The sequence below is a fragment of the Haliotis rubra genome, unplaced genomic scaffold, assembly GCF_003918875.1.
Source record: "Haliotis rubra isolate DU_JTF1 unplaced genomic scaffold, ASM391887v1 Scf128, whole genome shotgun sequence".
Taxonomy (NCBI): domain Eukaryota; kingdom Metazoa; phylum Mollusca; class Gastropoda; order Lepetellida; family Haliotidae; genus Haliotis; species Haliotis rubra.
This window is the reverse complement of record NW_025765203.1, coordinates 1696039-1722264: the sequence shown is the minus strand read 5'-3', so window position 1 is coordinate 1722264 and position 26226 is coordinate 1696039. Positions and strand designations below refer to the sequence as shown.

The 26226-nt window shown below is 41.1% G+C and overlaps 1 protein-coding gene across 1 annotated transcript in view; it reads right to left on the bottom strand.

The window, feature by feature from the left end:
- The window catches only part of LOC124266809 (diacylglycerol kinase delta-like), a 171532-nt gene that overhangs the window by 105555 nt on the left and 39751 nt on the right, over positions 1–26226 (bottom strand). Inside the window, 1 exon segment of the mRNA XM_046701614.1 lies at positions 13985–14065. Within this exon segment, the coding sequence (XP_046557570.1) occupies positions 13985–14065 (81 nt within the window).

The window sequence follows — 26226 nt, the reverse complement described above, 5'->3', positions numbered from 1 at the left end:
AGATGTGTGTGTAAGGACTACCACACCCCTTGGGCCCCTCATGTCTGGGTATCATATTTCAACCTTTTCGGTGAACCAGTTCACCCCCCTCAGAGTCAGTCTGCTGCCTATTGAAAGTGTTTCCTGGTGTCTATAAATAGCACTGCTAATTACAAATGTCTGACGAACGGCTATTTATAGCAGGAATCTCAACTGAATGTAAACACATGCATGTCCACATCTGCACATCACAAGGAACTGCTCATATTCTGATGAATGAAGAAGAAGTACAATCACTTACAGACAACTAGAAACTTGTACAGAAAATCCTGAATGTATTCATTATTATATTAAACGACAGTTACTTATTATTTAACTTTAGCAAGATCATTAACAGTGTTAACGTCCATCATACGTCACTCCCAGCTGAACTGTTTTCTAAATTTGTTCATTATTATCATTCAACTATTATCCAAAACTACTATCTAAAAGTTATTTCAAAGTATCCCATTTTAAGAGTATTTTACATAAAATATTGTAATATTGCATAATCTTTTCAGGTTACAGTGACATTGCTGGAATATTTTTGCGTACTGTCATCATTATTTATACATAAATATACACACAGCAAAAATAAATCACTTTCTTCTTCTTCATAGCTCTTCAGATGACGACCGCCCCCGTGGTGTAGTGGTTAAAGCGTCCGCCCGGAGAAGCGGAAGGTCGCGGGTTCGATCCCCGACCACGTCAAACCCAAAAGACGTAAAATGGTATATCAGCATTCATGCTTCACTGCGGGTGGTATCTCAGTGGGCTAGCACTATAAAACCAGCTTAAGTCTGGGCTAGTACAAGCAGCCACACATACACATACAAACGCATGCACGTCGTCATGTGAGCGAAATATTCTCAAGCACGACGTTAAACCCAATTTCACCTCACCTCTTCAGATGACAAGCAGAGCTGTCTACCTAGAGTGGCTTCAATATGATGTAGCCTTCACATTTTGAGTGTTTTGGAACATTTATGTGTACAATGTCATTGTAGTGGTCAAAAGGGAAAACAAAGAGATATCAGACAGAAGAGTTATTACTGAAATATGTCAATGTCAAAAAAATTGACATGATTTCTCTCCAAAACAATCATTCTCGTCAGACTATTTCCACTGAACTGGTATACAACCATGCAGGTACATACAACTTGTTTCCTGAGTGACAGTCAGTGGATTGGGGTCCTAGTGGTTTAAAACTTCGCCCGAAGACCCGGTTCGATTCCCCACATGGGCACAATGTGTTAAGCCCATTTCTGGTGTCCCCCTGATATTGCTGGAATAGATATAAAACTAAACTCAGTCAGTCAGTCAGTAAAAAGACCCTACAGATATATACTCTCAAAAGAAACAAATATAATTTAACTTCATCCTTCTTGTATTTGTGTTGAGACAGGCAAAATAACACTATCTTGAATTCTCAATGAATATATCTGGGAAGGATATTTTTCATATATCACCTTATTTTTTTATTCCAAAGTGATTATTATTCATATGATATTATGCTAAACAATTCTCAAATAACTCTTAAATTACCCAAATGCCAACCTTCTACTACACCACAATATATGCAATATCACTGAAAGGACATTAAGTTCAGTTTGGTTTCAAGACAAAACTGTCTGTAAAACATTGGTCCAATGGGGAAAAAATGTTTGTGACATCCTGTAAAAACCTCAACAATCTATGCCATTCCCATATGAAGATAGACCAAATACAGAGCTGGGTTTAATTTGTCACTGATGGAATTCTTTGAAAATTGTTTTCCTTCAACTTTGGAGAGTTGTGTGTGCTAACAGCTCCTACAGCCTACCGCTGGGTTTAATCCAGACTGAAGCTGGAAATAGTTCTAAGTGTATGTTTTTCTGGACAGATAACAAAAGCAAGAAGTGCCATCCACAAAATCAAAAGCAAGTCTACAGCTGGAAAAGTCTGACCTTTTTAACCCAGAATTTCAACAATCATTACATATTTTGTCAGCAATAATTCCTAAGGTATCAATTAATGACATACATGTGCCCAAACTCCATATTAATCACATGTTGTCACAGATGGCCGTTCTGTCAATCTATGACACATCAATGTGAGTGAGTGAGTGAGAGAGAGAAAGAGAAAGAGAGAAAGAGAGAGAGAGTATAGTTTTATGTCGCTTTTAGCAATATTCCAGCAATATCATGGCGGGGGACACCAGAAATGTGCTTCAGACATTGCACAAATGTGGGGAATCACACCTTCAGCGTGCCGAGCAACGCTTTAACCACTAGACTACCCCACCGCCCTCACATCCATGTGAACTACATCAGGAGCATGACCACACAATCTTGAAGTACCCACTGTCTGATAATGGTAAGCTGAATAATGCAGGACAAATCACATGTTACAGTGGTATTACGTGTGTTTAAAGATCTTAAGATCTTAAAGTGAGTAAGTGAGTATAGTTTTACACCGTTTATAGCAATATTCCAGCAAATCACGGCGGGATACACCAGCAATATTACACCAGCAATATCATCGCAGGCGGGTACACCAGCAATATTCCAGCAATATCACGGCGGGTACACCAGCATATATCGCGGCGGGTACACCAGCAATATTCCAGCAATATCCAGCATCGGCGGGGGTACACCAGCAATATCATGGCAGGGTACACCAGCAATATTCCAGCAATATCGCGGCGGGTACACCAGCAATATTCCAGCAATATCCGGGCGGGCGGGGTACACCAGCATTCCAGCAATATCACAATCTGTAATATCAATGGGCCAGCAATATTCACCAGGGTACACCAGCAATATTCCAGCAAATATCACGGTGGGGTACACCAGCAATATTCCAGCAATATCACGGCGGGGTACACCAGCAATATTCCAGCAATATCACGGCGGGGTACACCAGCAATATTCCAGCAATATCACGGCGGGGTACACCAGCAATACCAGCAATACCAGCAATATACACCAGCGGCGGGGTACACCAGCAATATTCCAGCAATAATATGGCGGGTACACCAGCAATATTCCAGCAATATCACAGCGGGGTACACCAGCAATATCACGGGCGGGGTACACCAGCAATATCACGGCGGGGTACACCAGCAATATTCCAGCAATATCACAGCGGGGTACACCAGCAATATTCCAGCAATACACCAGCCGCGGCGAGGGTACACCAGCAATATTCCAGCAATATCACGGCGGGGTACACCAGCAATATTCCAGCAATATCACGGGCGGGTACACCAGCAATATTCCAGCAATATCACAATGGGGTACACCAGCAATATCAGCAATATATCACGGCGGGTACACCAGCAATATTCCAGCAATATCGCGGCGGTACACCAGCAATATCATTCCAGTAACCAGTAATATCGGCGGGTACACCAGCAATATTCCAGCAATATCGGCGCGGGTACACCAGCAATATTCCAGCAATATCACGGCGGGTACACCAGCAATATTCCAGCAATATCACGGCGGGTACACCAGCAATATCCAGCAATATCACGTACCAGCGGGTACACCAGGGTACACCAGCAATACCAGCAATATCACGGCGGGTACACCAGCAATATAACGGTACACCAGGGGTACACCAGCAATATCACGTCGGGGTACACCAGCATTATCACGGCGGGGTACACCAGAAATGTGCTTCACACATTGTAACCATGTTGGAAATCAAACCTAGGACCTGGGCATGACGAGCAAACACTTTAACCACTAGGCTACCTCGCGGCCCCATAAGATTTAAAGACTGTGGGGCATGTCAGTAAGATACAAATTTGTTTGACATACTCATACACAAAGACATAATTATTAGGTTGCATTTTTCAATAATCATTTCAGTTGTGCATGTTTGATTCACCTAAATCCAGCCCTGACATGAACTGTCACAAACACTTCCTCCGGCTTTCTGTGTTATTTGCCATCAAGAACACATCCTTCCAGCCAAAACACATACACTCAAACAATAAATACTAACAAGTTAATTGAATCCAAAAAGAAATTCAAGTATTCATCAACAACAAACAATCTTTTAGCTTCTATCAAACTTAGCCAGATCGCAAGAAACAATCTGACATTACCAAAATGTCAACTGTCATAATTTGGACACTTCACGCAATGGAAAGGGCAAAATGATGCTGATTCTCCATAGGGCAGATTTCAAAGCTAAGCTGTCCTTATTCAAGACAGCATCGGCTGTCTGCAACAATTTTAGGAATATTAAGTGCTTATACTGTAGCCAAAGGGCTATGACGCTCTTCTATCACTTTAACAAAGGCACCTCCATGGAAGAAGATTCCCAGTATGGTAGTGGAAATCCCTGAAGGCATGGAGGAGTGAGTGGTCACTCGGAAACTTTCCTTGCAAGTTTTTCCCTCAAGGTATGGACTCAGCACATGACGCATATCAGTCAAAAGCTTGAGTAATCGAATCACCGATAATTGGCCGCGGAGGTCATATAGGGAGACTTCTTAAGGAACCTACGCAAGTTGACGAAGGAGTTACTCGGATCGGCCAGCGGATTTGGTGGCAAATTGTTGACAAAATGCATGCGACACATGGAGTGAGATTGAGTTACTGGCCGTGTTACAGACACACGTGACAAGGGAGGGGATGAGGCCGGCTATGGCAGGCTGAGTGCATCAGATGCTAACGTCTTGATTGTGTTAGCTGTAATAGTGTTAGCGAAACAAAACACTTACGGGATGGGCCATGGTTTAACCACTTGCAAAAACCTGTCAATCACTTTCCTATCCTAAAACCCATCACACAATTAACTGAAAAGCAAATAGTAATGAAGAGTCGTAATACAATAATATCAATGTCGAAAAATAACAAAATCATATCACCTAATCAGAAAACTATTTCATTACTTGCATACTGATGATTGATGTGATAATCAGTTTCTCATCACATTAGATACAATATCGTATACAGGTACTACTTTCTTAAAACTGTTGAATAACGTCACCACAAATGTACCATATGTCATACTTTCATCATTCTATTATAGCGGAAACTGCACCTTTGGGTAGGAAGTTGGATATTTCCTTCACAAAATAAATCCCTTCTCCAGACATACAACATTGCACAATAGCATTTACACATGAAAGGATTTCACAAAGTCTTCAATAAAGAGGTTTTAACATGTCCATTTGGATAAATGTCACAGCAGAACAAGCTCATCAGATTAGTAAGAAACTACTTCCCTAGCAACATATTTATACACCTGATGTCCAAACAGCTTATCAGCGTAAATGGAAACATCAAATGAGCAAAAAGATCCATAATCCATTACACAAGCTCCGACAAAAACCTTGTACTTAAAACAATCGAACATTATCAAACAACTGGGAAAATACCAGGGGCGCATAAATACCCTTCCAGAGCATACGGGCACGTCACTCGTCCAGAAGCAGATTGAAATACGACATCGTGCACTGATGACATTGCAGCATTTTATCGTGAACGACAAATTGCCGGCACTTATTGAAGAGAAGGGACGAAGGCCTATCCCAGACTGTCGTCCATTAGATGGGGAGGTCCATTACTCAGCAGTTTGGTTGCTGATGACAACAGTCCCAAGTTACAAATATCCCTCACACCCAAACTGCTGTATTGTAATACAACCGACAGCTGTCTTATCGGTATGAAACTCCCAAAAATTTCAGGGCTGTTAGATGTAAAACTTGCCAGACCTGACAAAAAGCTTACCTGCCCACAAAATATCTCCATATACATGTCTAAAGTTTAACCCAACCGTCAGACAGGTGAATTTGAGAATCTGACAATCTAAAATAACCCGTCCCGGGTGCTGGTCTTATACAATAGTTTGTTTCTTCGTTTAGCTATTTGATAACACACAGAGGCAATATACCATCTGATGATAAAGTGCCTGGGCCAGACAATCCTGTGATTGATATTATGAGCAAATACCTACACTATTTGGGTACGCTGACATGGGATCCTTTAGGTCACCAAGAGTGACTACCCCTCCAGATTCCTACTACTAGAATATTCTAACCTAAAAACCCTGGGAAGTGAGTGAGTGAGTATGGTTTAACACCGCAATTTTCCAGCAACATCACGGCGGGGGACACCAGAAATGTTGTATGTAGTTTTAGGGTTAGAGCTCTGATTTGGGCATATTTCTACACCTGTCAGTTACATCAGAGTGTTTTAACATCACAGTTGCTGCGTGTCTGGTTCCAAATCCAATACAGTGAGATAAAATTCTAAAAAAATAAATGTTGTGGTTCCGATTACCCGACCGACCCTTGAATTCTGGTGCCGACCCTAGTTCTTTTACGAGGTAAAAATAAAATAAGCTTTCAGATACCATTGTTGTTGCCTGGAACCAATGGCATGATGGCTGCAAGCTTGTTTGAATAAACAATTAAACATTGATAAATGTGTTATTAGTTCATACAAGTAAAAAAAAAAGAAGAATTCCTACCTACCTACCCAAATTTTAAAGAGGTGTAATTGGAAAAACAACATTTTTTTTATTTGGCCTAATGAAACTAAACTCTACATTGAAACTACTCTAGGCACTAATGACATTTTCATGGATGTACTGGTATAGTATATCATGTTCTTATCGGCTGTGAAGAGCAACATCAATGTTGGTTCTCATTTTAAAAGGTTCATCATTTCATTGATAAACATATCGACGTCCTTTCTGAAGAAAATCCTTTAATATATATTTCATCATTGACCATGTAACCATAGAAACAGAATAATGGCTAGAAACAGTCAATAAATGATAATAAAAAATACCTCCTCCTTATCTTCTCACCGACGGATATCATTAAAGGATATCGACTTGTGCCACAATAATTATAGAATCAACTATTGACAATTATAGTACGTACAAAGATTTTCACAAGTCTAAAAATTGTTGGCTTGACATGGCTCAGATTGCAGCTTTCATCAATATTTTACAACCATAATTCAGTCAATCATTTCAACCCCGAATAGTCAGGAAGTCAGAATTACCCACAATTCAATGAGTGATTGAAAGTCACTGTGACTCAAATTGTCGTCTGCTGCTATGGCCTTTCAATTTTCAGACCATCCTTCCTGTGATGGGCGATGGCGATCTTCAGTAGATGATCTGAAATCTCTCCACCAAACGACCTCAGACCTTGCAATACATGGCCATTATCGTTAATTTTAACCACACTTGAAGTGACCCTAGCCTAATAGCAAACTTCAGCCATTAGGTGAACTATTTCCAATAGTTGATTGCGGTCTGAGGGAAGACAAGGCACATCAAATAAAAGGGAGGAGCAGCTCTTTGATTTTGCATGGAACTGCAATTAAGACAGACTGCTTGAAACAAACATGCATATGATTTCCGATGTGCAATCTTAACGCACTAGAATATTTCATTATCGTCTACAAAGCATTGTTTCAGAGAAAATCCACTGGTTTTTTTAAGTTTCCGGATTACAATAATTCACCCATAATACTTATTCTTTGATCCGACGTGTGGTAAAACAGATAAATTAACGAACATGCCTGTAATGAACTGGCGGACAAATCAGATTGTTTCTCTGGTGCCAGCCACCTACTGTGCACTCATGGGTATAATGAACTAGTGAGTGAGTGAGTTTAGTGTTACGCCGCTTTTAGCAATATTCCAGCAATATCATGGCGGGGGACACCAGAAATGGGCTTCACACATTGTAGTGAGTGAGTGAGTGAGTTTGACGCCACACTCAGCAATATTCCAGCTATATGGCGGTGGTCTGTAAATAACCGAGTCTGGACAGACAATCCAGTGATCAACAGCATGAGCATCAATCTGCACAACTGGGAACCGATGACATGTGTCAACCAAGTCAGTGAGCCTGACCACCCGATTCCGTTAGTCGCCTCTTATGACAAGCATGGGTTACTGAAGATCAATGTTCTAACCCGGACCTTCACGGGTTTCACACATTGTAACCATGTCTGGAATCGAACCCACGTCTTCAGTATGACAAGCGAATGCTTTAACCACTAGGCTACCCCTTTACAACAAACTAGACAGCAGCATCTTTAAGTACTTCATAACCATAGTAAAGTGTAGCTAATTATTCCAAATAACCATTTCAGGAGCTGTGACAGCATAGCATAGTGATGTTAGAACTTTGCCGTTAAATGGCAACTCAAGACCAAGTTAACTAAAGGGAGGTAATTCTACCGACTTCAAAAGTAAGGCACCCTTTGACGTGCATTGATATTAATAGACCCCTTGTTGAGATTCTTAATGTCAACCATACTTTGCCAGTAATGTTGTGGACAACCCTGTGTATTGCTGGGTCCTAGTTTGAACCTGGGTCTACTTCCCAACCAATGAATGAAAATGCTGTACTGTGATCGTACATCTGACTGTGACTGTATCAGACTCAAACATACCCACATTGGGCTGCAACAGCTGTCCTCCCACTTCTGTGACCCCACCCCACCCCCCTATCTTGGACCAACAGCCCTCCGAACCAACACAGTGGTGGGACAGAATAGCCCCCCCATTTCATACATACCTACCACCTGTGAGCAGACGTCTGCTACCAATTAGAATAAGGCTTTCCCAGGGATTAAACAGGCTTTCAATCATAGACTAAACGATCTTCCCTTGTGCACTTAAAAGAAAACGCGGTGCTTTACCCCACAAATACTTGCAAATAATTACCATCCAGCACCTCAGTTTATTTTTATTCTTTTAAAAGTGTTTCTTGGCAAGCATGTAAAGAGGCGTAAAATCAAGATAGCTTCAATCCTCCTCATATGAACTCCGTTCTGTCTCTACAGTCTCATAAATATTGACAAATCACTTTGTCTGTTTTCACAGTGGCTAATTTTCTGTTATTAGCTATACTTACATGTATTAGTGGTATAACGACAAGAAACTGATTGTCAGATTTATAGGTGAACATCTTTATGTTATCAACCCACTATCTTTAATTGCGAGACATTGTTAAATATCTCATATTTCATGGCTAACTTAATTAGCGTCATGTCAGATACTTAACAAAAGTTGCTTTCAGTATTGATAATCCAATATTCAAATATGTGTCAAATCCTTAAATAGAACAAATATACTGTTGGCAGAGTTATACCTTTTCAATATGGCTGCCATGGAGGCCATTTTGAAAATCAGACTTTAACCTCATGAACAAATTTAACTTTCATCTTTGAAGGGGACAATCATGCATAGTTTCACCTTCATCGTTCCAGCAGTTTCTGACAAGATAATGAGTTTCACATTGAGTAGACCTAAGTGAGACAACAAGCTGCAAATCTCAGCACAATAACTCAATCACCATGACAAAATAGACACACAAATGACACACAAACCACAAATACGACACAATAAACTGTATCAGTAAGAAATATAAATATCATTTTAACACTCTTTCAATTTTCTCAAAGCAAAACCAAATCTAGTTCCAATCAAAACTATAAATAGAAAATAAAATCACCGAACATCCTTCAAATCAATAATTCCATATTTTCCATCACTCCTATTAAAAAATTGCAGCAAGGCGATCGCCAAAAAATACCCCAAAATCAATCCAACCAAAACTAACCTCATACATATTCATAACTAATCAGCTAAAGATCTAATCATTATTCTAAGAACACTATTACTCCAAAAATGTGATCGTTGCCCGACCACTGTTCAGATTTACAGTGGTCAGCCCTTGCAACTCACCTTTCAGACAACTGTCCATCTATCCAGTGGCCTGTCCAGTCTGTCCTCTGCCCAATAATAGCGATGTCTGGTAACAGCTGTCTGACACCGCTGATCTAATCAAGTTGAAACGCTTCTCTTACGCTATGCCCAATAATCGCTGCCATTCCTGTGCATTATTGTGACCACCTACTCTCATTTACAAAGTGACGTCCGCTGTGGGTAGAATGAAGGTAAACTCATCGCTACGGCAACTTGGTCCACTGACACCATTTTGTTGAGGTAAAATATCGATATTCCATACAATAGCAGGATGGTTACTTTCTTGTGTATGTTGCAGGAATCTGTTTTCTAAGTGAGTGGAAGTGTGCTGGGTAATAGCACTGCAATCAAGAATGTCACAATTTGGGTTGAACATCTCAACAGCATATTCCAGGATCATTACCCAAACAATACCACTTAAGTTTTGAAGGAATTTAAAAAAAAGCTAAAACATGAAGTTATTGATAAAACTAAAAGGATCATGTTCTAACATCCACATGCTTTTCTTAAGAAATATTATGGGTGTGACTGAAGCAGGGTTAATGTCAAAACAAAGTGCTGATATAAGCACAATCTTGGCTGTACAAGGTATGACAAATCAGAATCTACTAAACCATCGGAGTGATTTCAGCTTATCACTTTTTCACATAAACCAAAATATTCACTACAAATTCGTTTTTGTTGATGCCACAATTTTCAAACAAAATTAGTATAATATGCAGCTGCTGGACACTAATTCTAACATGCATGGGCTGCTGAAGACCAGTTCTAACAAGGATGGGCTGCTGAAGACCAGTTCTGACAAGGATGGGCTGCTGAAGACCAATTCTAACAAGGATGGGCTGCTGAAGACCAGTTCTGACAAGTATGTGCTGCTGAAGACCAGTTCTGACAAGGATGGGCTGCTGAAGACCAGTTCTGACAAGCATGGGCTGCTGAAGACCAGTTCTGACAAGTATGTGCTGCTGAAGACCAGTTCTAACAAGGATGGGCTGCTGAAGACCAGTTCTGACAAGTATGTGCTGCTGAAGACCAGTTCTAACAAGGATGGGCTGCTGAAGACCAATTCTAACAAGGATGGGCTGCTGAAGACCAGTTCTGACAAGTATGTGCTGCTGAAGACCAGTTCTGACAAGGATGGGCTGCTGAAGACCAGTTCTGACAAGCATGGGCTGCTGAAGACCAGTTCTGACAAGTATGTGCTGCTGAAGACCAGTTCTAACAAGGATGGGCTGCTGAAGACCAGTTCTGACAAGTATGTGCTGCTGAAGACCAGTTCTAACAAGGATGGGCTGCTGAAGACCAGTTCTGACAAGCATGGGCTGCTGAAGACCAGTTCTGACAAGTATGTGCTGCTGAAGACCAGTTCTAACAAGGATGGGCTGCTGAAGACCAGTTCTGACAAGCATGGGCTGCTGAAGACTAGTTCTAACATGCATGGGCTGCTGAAGACCAGTTCTAACAAGGATGGGCTGCTGAAGACCAGTTCTGACAAGCATGGGCTGCTGAAGACCAATTCTAACAAGGATGGGCTGCTGAAGACCAGTTCTGACAAGCATGGGCTGCTGAAGACCAATTCTAACAAGGATGGGCTGCTGAAGACCAGTTCTGACAAGCATGTGCTGCTGAAGACCAGTTCTAACAAGGATGGGCTGCTGAAGACCAGTTCTGACAAGCATGGGCTGCTGAAGACCAGTTCTGACAAGCATGGGCTGCTGAAGACCAGTTCTAACAAGGATGGTCTGCTGAAGACCAGTTCTAACAAGGATGGGCTGCTGCAGACCGGTTCTGACAAGCATGTGCTGCTGAAGACCAGTTCTGACAAACATGTGCTGCTGCAGACCGGTTCTGACAAGCATGTGCTGCTGAAGACCAGTTCTGACAAACATGTGCTGCTGAAGACCAGTTCTGACAAGGATGGGCTGCTGAAGACCAGTTCTAACCTGGCCCATCTCAGGTTAATTCACTGGTAATCATATCATTCTCTAAATCCACATTCACTTTAGTACAATGAACACTATTTCTTACTTAACTGTTCAATGAATCTGAATTGTATTGTATTCACTACTGAATTTAATTTTCACAGCATATATCTGCTTAATTTAACAAAAGAAATCTGGAACTTGATTTTTCATCAAGAACAATTTCAGACCATAAAATAACCACCTTCAAAGCCACAGAAAAATATCCTTTCAATCTGGAGGAAATGTCAATATCATTTGTCCAAACAAGTCCATCAACATGATCAAATATGGATGGTCCATAACACCCACATCATGTTCAGACTACCACAAAATGTCTGCACTGTACAAACACACCATGAAAAATGCTGACAAAACAAAAAGCAATTGTAATGCATCAGATACTAATAAACATACAACTAATTTAGATTTGGGTAAAACATATGAAATATGAATGAACTGAGCCCAGCTGCTGAATTCCCACAGCCGGCTGCTTATCACTCCATTCAGCCCTCACGTTTATCAAATTATTAAGTAATTCCTTCTCACATGTGGCATTCTCTCATAACGCCAGCATCCGATATTTAACGTGGTATTTGACGAAACACATGCAAGGGTCATAAAGACACGCCCTGCTGACAAGATAAACACTGATGTCATTCTCAAATATCGTCTACACAAGAACGCCATCCATCACTATGGGCGCTGCACTTTATCTTCCACTGAAAAGTACACATGCACTAACAAATGAGAAATGTCGCAACTTTGCCAATCGGTTGCTGCCTTGAGGCTCACGGAATGTGGTTTCAATAAAGTTTTCAATGAATCTGGTTGGAAATGATCTAAATTCCCTTACAGTGTCTTTGATATGTTTCCAGGAATGTGCTTCAAAGAGACTTGGTAAAGTGAATAATTCAAGCTGACAACCATTCCTATGTTAACGGGTGGTCTTGCTGAGACTTGATCTTGATTGAGGGGCAGGAGCCTTAGAGCTTGCTTTCCAGGGCGTGATGCAGAGGTGTGATGCAGAGGTGTGATGCAGAGGTGTGATACAGAGGTGTGATACAGAGGTGTGATATGGTACCTTCATCACAGGGCAAGGACTTGAAGTCTGGGCTGTGTGTCACCTGCTGCTTGACTCAGCAACACCTGCTGCCTGTCACAGAGACACCTGCTGTCTGTCACAGATACACCTGCTGACTGTCACATAGACACCTGCTGTCCATCACATAGCCACCTGCTGCCTGTCACAGAGACACCTGCTACCTGTTACTGAGACACCTGCTGCCTGTCAGCTACCTGCTCCCTGTCCTCCCTGTCGCTTAGACACCTGCTGTCTGTCATTTAGACACCTGCTCCCTGTCACTGAGACACCTGCTGCCACTAACATATACACCTGCTGTCTGTGACTGAGACACCTGCTGCCTCACATAGACACCTGCTGTCTGTGACTGAGACACCTGCTGTCTGTGTCTGAGACACCCGATGCATGTCACTTAGACACCTGTTGTCTTTCACTGAGACACCTGCTGCCTCTCACATACACACCTGCTCCTGTCACTGAAACACCTGCTGCCTGTCACATAGGCACTTGCTGCCTGTCACACATACACCTGCTGCCTGTCACACAGACACCTGCTGCCTGTCACACATACACCTGCTGCTTATCACAGACACCTGCTGCCTGTCACACAGACACCTGCTGCCTGTCACACATACACCTGCTGCCTGTCACACATACACCTGCTGCCTGTCACACAGACACCTGCTGCCTGTCACACAGACACCTGTCTTGACACCTGTCACACAGACACCTGCTGCCTGTCACACAGACACCTGCTGCCTGTCACATAGACACCTGTTGCCTGTCACACAGACACCTGCTGCCTGTCACATAGACACCTGCTGCCTGTCACATAGACACCTGCTGCCTGTCACACAGACACCTGCTGCCTGTCACACATACACCTGCTGCCTGTCATAGACACCTGCTGCCTGTCACACATACACCTGCTGCCTGTCACATAGACACCTGCTGCATGTCACCTGTCACACAGACACCTGCTGCCTGTCACACAGACACCTGCTGCCTGTCACACAGACACCTGCTGCCTGTCACACAGACACCTGCTGCCTGTCACACAGACACCTGCTGCCTGTCACACAGACACCTGCTGCCTGTCACACAGACACCTGCTGCCTGTCACACAGACACCTGCTGCCTGTCACATAGACACCTGCTGCCTGTCAGTACAATACCGACTTACCTGGAAGCTGTGGTTGATGTTTTTGGTGCTGCATTCCGCCACACTGAGGTTCGTTAGATCGATCTCGTCAAAAATCAGAGACTGAAACATAAGAGTACTGTATATTGAGGTTGTCCTGATACATCTGTATCAGTCATCAACAGGTATCACAATATTTGAGACAATCATGGCAATATGCAGCTATTTGTGTGTACATAGGTTTTATTATGAACTGTTCTTGGGGGAGAACTCGACTGTGCATCGGGTATAGTGACACTAATACCTGAGTTAAATTTATAGCATAAATATCAGAGGTCATCAGTGTCCGGTACACAATTAGCCAGATCACAAGAAATACATGATCTTCCCTGACACTCACTGAATCATAGTGCTGGTATTAGCATACAACCTGCGATACAATACATCACGGACTAAAATTTTAGTCACGATAATATACTGCCAAAGTATTGCGCATTTAAGCTGTGATACGATATAAGTGCCGATACAAGGGTGGCGATACAATACGTATCACGATACTAAAATCTTTAATTCTAACACCAACTATAAAACACCTTAAGATCAAAACAAAACTAATTTTAAAGTATTTCGTCAAATTCCGCCAGCGTTGTTCAATGTTATAATTAAGTTTATACACGGACTTAATTAACTTTGTGAATGTTGATAATATGCGAGCGCTATGTCTGACACAGATCTTGACGCAAGGATTTGCGAGAAAACATTTACTTATGAAGGGAAACTAAATATGCATATATTTTAATCATCAAACAAAAGTGAATCTTTTTTTCTTGACAGACATCAAGATTCGGCAATATTCAAAGTTAAACATCGATGTATTGTAGCCCATTTCAAGTATCAGATCGGGATATACAACAATGTATCGATTCACTGTATCGGAGGCCCACGGATCGATGCATTGATGCGTATCAATGAATCGTCACTCTACTACTGAATCACCCCAACCCACTCTTTTATGAACAATTTACTCACCCTAACCCACTCTCTTGCGAACGATTTACTCACCCGAACCGACTCTCTTGCGAACAATTTACTCACCCGAACCGACTCTCTTGCGAACAATTTACTCACCCTAACCCACTCCAAAACAATTTACTCACCCTAACCCACTTTCTTATGAAACATTTACTCACCCTAACCCACTCTCGTGCGAACAATTTACTCACACGAACCAACTCTCTTGCGAACAATTTACTCACCCTAACCCACTCCAAAACAATTTACTCACCCTAACCCATTCGAGAACAATTTACTCACCCCTAACCAACTCCAAAACAATTTACACATCCTAACCCACTCTTAGGAACAATTTACTCACCCTAACCCAATCTCTTATGAACAATTCAATTTACTCACGCTAACCCTCTCCAAAACATTTTACTTACCCTAACCCACTCTTATGAACAATTTACTCACCCTAACCCACTCCAAAATAATTTACTCACCCTAACCCACTCCAGAACAATTTACTCACCCTAACCCCCTCCAGAACAATTTACTCACCCTAACCCACTCCAAAACAATTTACTCACCCTAACCCACTCCAAAACAATTTACTCACCCTAACCCACTCTTATGAACAATTTACTCACCCTAACCCCCTCCAGAACAATTTACTCACCCTAACCCACTCCAAAACAATTTACTCACCCTAACCCACTCTAAAACAATTTACTCACCCTAACCCACTCTTATGAACAATTTACTCACCATAACCCACTCTCTTGCGAACAATTTACTCATCCTTAACTCCCTCACAATTCACACCAGAAAACCAATTCCCTCACAAACAAATAATTCACACTCTCTCTCAAAACACTCAAAACAGCTACTGTCCACTCGCTAACCCACTCAGAAACAATCCACTCACTAACCCACTAAACACAATCCACTCTCTAACACTCAAACATAACTCACCCGCAGGTCAAAAACAACTCAGTCACATCTCACAACTCACCCACCTCTCGCCAACAACTCACCATCTCACCAACAACTCACCCACCTCTACCCAACAACTCACCATTTCACCAACAACTCACCCACCTCTCACCAACAACTCACCATCTCACCAACAACTCACCCACCTCTCGCCAACAACTCACCATCTCACTCACAACTCACCTACCTCTAACCAACAACTCACTAAGCTCTCGCCAACAACTCACCATATCTCACTCTTAACTCACACACCTCTAACCAACAACTCACACAGACATCTCATCAGCAACAGCTTTCACAACAACTCACTGATATCTCTGACCGACCCCTCACAACAACTCACCCACCTCTCACCAACAACTCACCCACTTCTGACTCTAGCCTCACCAGCAAATCTACATCTCACTAAAATCTCAACCACCTCTCACAAACAACTCTCCCACAAACCATTCATCCACCCACAACACCCTCCCATCCGATTCACTCATTATTCTGACACCTCAAAACTCACCCCCAACTAATTCTTGGGCCACTCACAACAGCATTGGACCAAGTCATGGAAACACCATATAGGACAGCTTACTTAACACTAAGTGCAAACCAGCCAATTAATTGGAACTGTTCAGCTGACAAAGATCAAATACTAACAAAGCTATGCCCACACAGCGGCTTGGGAGTATTGCCGCTCGGAGATGGAAAGCGTCCTACGTGCCTGTATTTGAATGGAGATGGAACAAAAATCAATTGCAGATACTGTGATGGTTTTGTCCACTACTGCCAACAGTCAAATAATGGAGCTACAGAGCTGGAGATTAAAGTACAATGGAGACGCCAAGTATTCGTACAAGACATCGACAAAGTATTTCTGTTGGATAGTAATGAAATGTAAAGAATTCTCATATCGTCTATTAAAAATCTATCTTGAGATTAAATCAATATTTTCACCAAAAAATTCTTCACGAGTGATGCAATATGTTGGGTATTCAAGTTCTCTAATTAGAAGACTGCAAACATTGGCTAAATGTAGTAATCCGATAAGTAAGCCATTTCCAATACTCTTAAACAGATCGTATAAATAAAGACTGGGCCTGTCTCTGTGCGAGGTCTGTGAATACATCTACACGGAACTGTGCCACAAACCAGTTGTGGAGCTATCACAAGTATGGGAGTTACAAACACACTATAATCTTTAGGTGCATTTGAAACTAATCAATTTTATTAGAATTGTATTGTTATTCACATGACATTATTACAAAGTCATATTTCTATACTAACAGGTCTACCTTGCATTATAACAGGACCTCCCAAGCCTTGCTAGACAATATACTCGACATACTAGCAAGGTCCATCAGGCATTTAAGTGTGGTCTACATGTCATTATAGGATCTTTCATCTGGCACTGTAACAAGGTCTATATGGCGTTATATGATGTTCCATCTGGCACTATAACAAGGTCTATATGACAATGTATGATACTCCATCTGGCAATGTAACAAGGTCTATATGACATTATATGATGCTCCATCTGGCATTGTAACAAGGTCTATATGGCGTTATATGATGCTCCATCTGGCATTGTAACAAGCTCTATATGACAATATATGATGCTCCATCTGGCATTATAACAAGGTCTATATGGCATTATATGATGCTCCATCTGGCATTATAACAAGGTCTATATGACATTATATGATGCTCCATCTGGCATTATAACAAGGTCTATATGACATTATATGATGCTCCATCTGGCACTGTAACAAGGTCGTTATATGATTATGGCATTATATGATGATGCTCCATCTGGGCATTATAATTGTAAAGGTCTATATGGCGTTATATGATGCTCCATCTGGCATTAACAAGGTCTATATGCATTATATGATGCTCCATCTGGCATAACAAGGTCTATATCAATATATGATGCTCCATCTGGCATAACAAGGTCTATATATATGATGCTCCATCTGGCATTATAACAAGGTCTATATGACATTATATGATGCTCCATCTGGCATTGTAACAAGGTCTATATGTTATATGATGCTCCATCTGGCTAACAAGGTCTATATATCATTATATGATGCTCCATCTGGCATTGTAACAAGGTCTATATGGCATTATATGATGCTCCATCTGGCACTGTAACAAGGTCTATATGGCGTTATATGATGCTCCATCTGGCATTGTAACAAGGTCTATATGACGTTATATGATGCTCCATCTGGCATTATAACAAGGTCTATATGGCGTTATATGATGCTCCATCTGGCATTATAACAAGGTCTATATGACAATATATGATGCTCCATCTGGCATTATTATAACAAGGTCTATATGGCATTATATGATGCTCCATCTGGCATTGTAACAAGGGCATGATGCTCCATCTGGCTATATTGTAACAAGGTCTATATGGCATTATATGATGCTCCATCTGGCATTGTAACAAGGTCTATATGGCGTTATATGATGCTCCATCTGGCATTGTAACAAGGTCTATATGACAATATATGATGCTCCATCTGGCAATGTAACAAGGTCTATATGGCATATATATGATGCTCCATCTGGCATATGTAACAAGGTCTATATGGTCTATATATATGATGCTCCATCTGGCATTGTAACAAGGTCTATATGGCGTTATATGATGCTCCATCTGGCATTGTAACAAGGTCGCATTATAACATCTGGTAACAAGGTTATATGACATTATATGATGCTCCATCTGGCATTGTAACAAGGTCTATATGGCGCTATATGATGCTCCATCTGGCATTGTAACAAGGTCTATATGGCATTATATGATGCTCCATCTGGCATTGTAACAAGGTCTATATGGCATTATATGATGCTCCATCTGGCATTGTAACAAGGTCTATATGGCATTATATGATGCTCCATCTGGCATTGTAACAAGGTCTATAACAAGGTCTATATGACATTATATGATGCTCCATCTGGCATTATAACAAGGTCTATATATGATGCTCCATCTGGCATTATAACAAGGTCTATATGGCATTATATGATGCTCCATCTGGCATTATAACAAGGTCTATATGACATTATATGATGCTCCATCTGGCATTATAACAAGGTCTATATGACATTATATGATGCTCCATCTGGCATTGTAACAAGGTCTATATGGCATTATATGATGCTCCATCTGGCATTGTAACAAGGTCTATATGGCTATATGATGCTCCATCTGGCATTATAACAAGGTCTATATGGCGTTATATGATGCTCCATCTGGCATTATAACAAGGTCTATATGGCGTTATATGATGCTCCATCTGGCATTATAACAAGGTCTATATGGCGCTATATGATGCTCGATCTGGCAATGTAACAAGGTCTATATGACATTATATGATGCTCCATCTGGCATTGTAACAAGGTCTATATGACATTATATGATGCTCCATCTGGCATTGTAACGAGGTCTATATGACATTATATGATGCTCCATCTGGCATTATAACAAGGTCTATATGGCGTTATATGATGCTCCATCTGGCATTATAACAAGGTCTATATGGCGTTATATGATGCTCCATCTGGCATTATAACAAGGTCTATATGGTGTTATATGATGCTCGATCTGGCACTATAACAAGGTCTATATGGCGTTATATGATGCTCCATCTGGCACTGTAACAAGGTCTATATGGCGTTATATGATGCTCCATCTGGCATTGTAACAAGGTTTATATGGCGTTATATGATGCTCCATCTGGCATTGTAACAAGGTCTATTTGGCATCTAATAGCAACCTTCAGTTCACTGAACAGTTACCCAGCTTGCATTAAAAACTGTCAACAAGACTTCCAAACTGATACCCAAAGCTGCTCCATCGCCATCAGAATCACCATACCCTACCTAGGCCCTGTCAGATCTCCTGCCTCATGAAGAACAAAGCCAACATAGATGTCACCTTCTCCAACACCAAGACTATGAAGACCCACCAATGGCAGAGGCACCAGCAGCTCAAGATCCAAACCCAGAGGATGTGTATACCAGATCCTCTGCAATTGTGGCGACACATACTGAAGGCCACCCTTATTAAATAACTTGGATTACGGATTTTTTCAACTGAAAAGCAGATTTGGAGGCTGAGAAAAAAAAATCACTTCAGTTTTTTTTCTGGGGTGGGGGAGGGGGCGCTTTGACTTGACATATCTAAATATATAGTAGGCGCTAGAAAAAAAATCCCTAATAACCAAAACGTTTCTGACATGTCAGGCCTCAAAAGTGCGACAAATGATTCATATATCAAATATGTCACTTTTCACAATGACTGAAAACACTTATTACATTTTAAATGACCATATATCATCAACAGAATTAGAATTATAAACTATTTTTCCCAATGTTTTTTTAAATTAAACAAATTCTCGTACAGATCCTTAGGCAATGGGTCCACATCAAAGTCGTCAAAGAGCAAAGTATTAAAACGATGTTTCGAGGAATTAATCAAACAAACTGAATAAACAAATGAATAGAATCAACAACTGTACTCATAAAAGTCGTCAAAATGTACATAATAAATTACTATTTCCATCTTTTTTTCAGGGATCATGTAATGTAAGTCAAGTGACATCTCGGCTTTCGGCACCTCAGACTCCACGCTTAATATGTTTAATGCTAAAATATTTGCATGAAGCATTATTGTCACAGGTCGTAACCTAGCACGATACGTCCTATAAGTTTCATAATTTACTTATAGGTGGTGATTGTTTGCTTAAAACGTTCAGAATAGCTTGATTTTACCCCAATCTCTTGTCTAAATCTTAAGTTTTCGTTTACGAGGACGGTACCCATTGCTGTAATATGACTGGCTGCCTTAAGTCACGTGCATGATTTTGACCAATCAGGATCCTTATAGCAGACTGTGCCAAAAAAGGGTTATTAGGAACCAATATTTATCAAATCACTTCTTACAACTGCTAAATACTCCTGGCAATGTTGCAGTGTATCATTGATGTTCAGAACTTTTGAACGAATCATGCAGTGCTCCCTATAAATTTAGAAATAGAAGGTTACACGTGCATCAAGATCAAAACCTGTCAGATCCCCTTTGTATTTCGTACCTGCCATTTGCAGACGACGCTTAGAGGGCACTGTTGTCAGGGCACATATCTCTTATTTGTTTACCACACCTATGAGAACAATCACAAATGCCATTTCAGTGAATATTTCCTAAATGGGGTAAAAATTGCAAACAAATATGACGTTGTTTATTCCATTTTTACACCCAAGTAGTGTTTGCAGAATAATAAGCAAACATTTGTCCAGTCAGCGGGAAAAAACTCGTCAATTTCCAATTTGTTTTTTTAATTTCCAGAAATTTAGGGTCAGCAGGTTCATAATCCAAGTTATTAAAAAAGGGTGGCCAAATCGGTAAAACCCCTCAAAGGACACTAAAGTGTCAACAAACTATCTGAAGTCTGCTATTTCCGAGCACATCAGCAAGAACCAGGACCACGCCGCCATAATGTGGGACGCCACTAAGTGCTGTCCACCACCAACAACATCTGGCATCAAAGGAAACTACAAGACTGACTGACTGACTGAGTTTGGTTTTACGCCGCTTTTAGCAATATTCCAGCAACATCACGGCGGGGGACACCAGAAATGGGCTTCACACATTGTACCCATGTGGGGGATTCGAACCCGGGTCTTCGGCGTGACGAGCCAACGCTTTAACCACTAGACTACCCCACCGCCCCGAAACTGCAAGAGCCAGAGCCATCAGGAGACACCATTTAATTATCTGCGCTGTCTGCAATGTTTTCACCATCCCAATCAGTGCTATTCTCCCCCTTTGTCCATCACCTACCAGTGCTTGATCAAGAGGACTACCGGGTATTTACGCCTGGATTAATTCCTGACTTCTATTTGTCCATTGCCATTACCAGTCAGTGCCAATTAACTTCTGACTTCCCTTGTTAAGTGACCACCACTGTGATCTTACCACTGTTGTTGTTTCCCATGTACACATATAGCCATCTACTTCCTAGTGTTTCATCTTGTTTTTCATTCACCTGATAAGGAATAAGAATATACTCTGAAACATTATGTTCCTCATAATTAAGAAGTTGACATCTATAAATTTTCAACTTTTGGGCTTCGCACAGTTATTCACGGGCTATCATGTAGGGACACAAGCCAGTGCTTGTACAGCTATATTCTTCAGGGTGGTGGGGTAGCCTAGTGGTTAAAGCATTCGCTCGTCACGCTGAAGACTCGGATTCGATTCCCCACATGGGTACAATGTGTGAAGCCCATTTCTGGTGTCCCCTGCCATGATATTGCTGGAATATTGCTAAAAGTGGCGAAAATCGTAACTCACTCACTCACTATATTCTTCAACCTGTGAAACTCAGGACACATACAGGAATAATGAGTCTTGTGAAGTAATGAGATGGTGTAGTGTTCTGTACAGTAATATTTAATAATTACTTTAATTACAGTTCTTACGTCTTGCCAAGAATTCCATGCAATGAATATCATTGTGCAACCCTAAGGACACACTATCTGTGTTCATTGCACATTGAACATGTTTGACACAGAATTGTCTGTCATGGAAGACCCTATTTATACAACTTTAGGGACCGTTCATAATTGATGGTGGGGGGTGGGGAGAGGAGGGGGAGGAGGAAATAGAAATGGAGGAAGAAACCTATAATTTGGGATGACATACTCTAAAACTAAAATCTCTAGTTAGGGGCCATTCATAATTTATGGCTAGAAGGTGTATATGATGATTTTAAGGGGGGTCACCCATTCTGTTCTGGGGAGGTAGGGGGGTCATCAATTTTGTAAACATGTACTAGGTGGTCAGCAATTTTGTACACAAAAATATTTTTAAAATTGTAAGAGGGGGCATTGATTTTGTACATGACATGCAGGGGGGTCACTTACTTTGTACATAAATTTTAGGGGTTTTGGATTCACATTGTACATGCTTCTCCATAAAAATCATCATCACCTCCACTAGCCATAAATTATGAATGGTCCTTACAACCTCGCCACAAACTTATGCAATCGCATGACAAAAGAACACCACAGATGCATGTTATCCATTGTGCCCATATGGGAATCCAAAAGCTCATCTCCTGCATGACAACCAAACATCCAACCACAAATCTCCTGCAACTCTATCCTCCACTGAGAAAGTGTAATAACAACTATAACGTATGTTACACAAGACCACTTTCTACACAGCATTGCGTATTCATAACTCTGTACAAGTATCATAAAGTATGTTAACCTGTTTGGACGGAACTTTACAAATGATACCCCACGACAACATCCTGCAGTAATAAGCTCCCTTTCCTCTATGTATTGAGGTGAGGTGAAATTGGGTTTAACGTCGTGCTTGACAATATTTTCCGCTCATATGACGACGTGCATGCATATGTATGTGTATGTGCAGCTGTTTGTACTAGCCCAGACTTAAGCTGGTTTTATAGTGCTACCCCACTGAGATACCATGCCGCAGTGAAGCATGAATACCCAACTCAGACACATTATACTGACTCCAAGCCGACCAGTCCTTGTTGTACCCATTAATGCCGAGCGCCAGGCAGGGACCAACAAGTACCATATTTTAACGTCTTTTGGTATGATGCGGTCGGGGATCAAACCTGCGACCTTCCGCTCTCCGGGCGGACGCTCTAACCAATACACCACAGAGGCGGTCTCCTCTATGTATTGAAATTATTCCCCCTAGCCCCCAGACTCTTGGACCAATAATCACACAAACGACAGACACAGAAACTTATGTTGCCATCCTGCTGACGATGACTGCATCCATCTACCTACTTAGATCAAGCACAACTAGAGATTACTGTTGACCACTGAGACAGACGTAAAGGGAATGCTTTGTCAAGACAAGTCATGTGACCACATGTGCAAATGATGCTATTCACCTTCCTGAGAATGTCATCTAGATTGTGACAAATCACAAGCACACAGAATCTATTTTTATCATCTGCTCTGTCGTGGAAGCCTTTTATGGGGATGCTACTCTTGAAGCAGGAATCTCAAAATACAATGCACATCAGAGAAGATGGATTCTCAGGGTGGAAACAATCCCTTTCAAAAACCTCCACACTGAACTAGAGCTTTTGTTAAACCCTCGTAGTGAGTGCTTAGTTCACAGCTTGTATTTGAGCTATTCCACCAAACACAAATTATGGTTCACAAAAGAAGATTCTGACAAAACAATTTCAAGAGCTAGCTGTTGAGCAAATAAAGCAAAATCTTCTCATTCTGACTTGATGGCCTGTATTCTGTGTAAATGGAGACTAAAAGTAGGTCCATTAGACTCTGTAGCTCACCTGCTTTTTTCTGATATTTTCCCATCAACTGTATCAAATTCTAAATGATCTAATGTCTATTTCAATAGATCTTAAGGGTCTTCTATCTTTTTTAATGAACATGTGGACATTAACATTTCGACACAACAGTTATTTGTGTACAGTAACTGCATACATCAAATTACACAAAAATACATGTCTGAACATGAGAACATTTGCATGACCTTCCAAGGAGGAGCTGTCTCTGGAGATGTAGAAACTGCTATGTAAACATTCATGACTGTGTAACTGATTGAACTGGACTTAAACTTTTAAACTATGGGTGGATAAATTATCAAAGAAAAAAATGCATCACAATTGTCCATTGCAAATTTAGGGGTACCGTTAACTGGATCACAAAACTGATGTTTTATGAATTAAGAAATGTTGAACATGACATTTTCAAGATGGTTGCTATTTGCAGACATTTATGAAATCAGATGCTTGTGAGTATCTTTCACAGAGGTAGTATCATAGGTAGTATCATTTAAATGTCATTATCGCAAGTGTTGGTGTTGAAAACAACAATATATGATTGTCAAGATACAATTACAGAATCTCAATAGAACGTTTGGTAGAGTTAAGACAATAACCCGCTCCTAAGTACAAGGGTTTGTCAACACAATCCCACAGTGATAAGGGATCACACACAAACGTGTCAAACTCAAATTAAGGGAAAGAATACTTTGTAAGCCACCTACAGGGATCAAAACTGACCAATCAGACTCTCTGGTGATGCACAAGTTACTGTGAAATGGGACCAAATGTCTCACTCATGATTATTGCACTTACTCAGCGACATGCCTTCACATCTATCTATGTGTGCATGTGTGGCTGCTTGTACTCTCACAGACTAATTCAAGCTGTATAATGAGAGAGTGAGTTTAGCTTTACGCCACTTTTAGCAATATTCCAGCGGTATCACAGCGAGACACAAGTAATGGGCTTCACACGTTTTACCCATGTGGGGAATCGAACCTGGGCCTTCAGCGTGACAAGCGAATGCTTTAACCAATAAGCTACCCCACCGTCCTTCAAGTTGTATACCCACTGAGATACCACATGGCAGAATAAGTTGGGTACCCCACCCACACAGATTACTGATTCCAAACCAACTAGTCCTCGTGTCATCCCTTGTACGGCCAGCACCAGGCAGCATGACAACAAGTAACAGTATGACATGGTGGGGGTCCAAGCAACCTTCTGTTACCCAGGCAGACGCTCTTTCAACTGTCTGTCAACCTTACTTTTGAATCCTAGTTTTATTTTGCATTTAGTATTTAATTTGCCTGTGTTTAATTTGTGTGTTTGTATATGAGTTAGTGGGTTGGTCCCATGAATATCGAGACAACGGTTCTTGACTGTATTAAAGTATGGGAGTTACAATCATCATAGTGCTACGATCGCATTGGTTGGTCAGTTTAACCAGAGAAACATGTGACCTATAGTGATGCAGTCTTGAATGTTCATCTCGTCAGTTGAAGCCACAGTCAGATGGAGCAGGTAAACCCGACACACCATAACCAAATCTGGGATTCAAACATCTAGATCCTCTCATCAGCGAAATGCTAAAAGTTTATTTCAGCTCCACTTCCATATTTTGCACCCTCCTCAGATTCCTTCCATACCACACCCGTGAAGATTCAGTTTTGAATTGGTCTTCAGTAACCCATGCTTGTCGTAAGAGGTGACTAACGGAATCAGGTTATGACTTGGTTGACACATGTTTTCGTATTCCCATTTCATGGAATGATGCTCATGATGTCGATCACTGAATTGTTTGGTCCAGACTCAATATTTACAGACTGCAGCCATATAGCTGAAATATTGCTGAGTGTGGCGTTAAACAACCAACCAACCAACCAAACCAACCTTCCATACCATAATATACAAATCGAACAGAAAAATATCATCAAC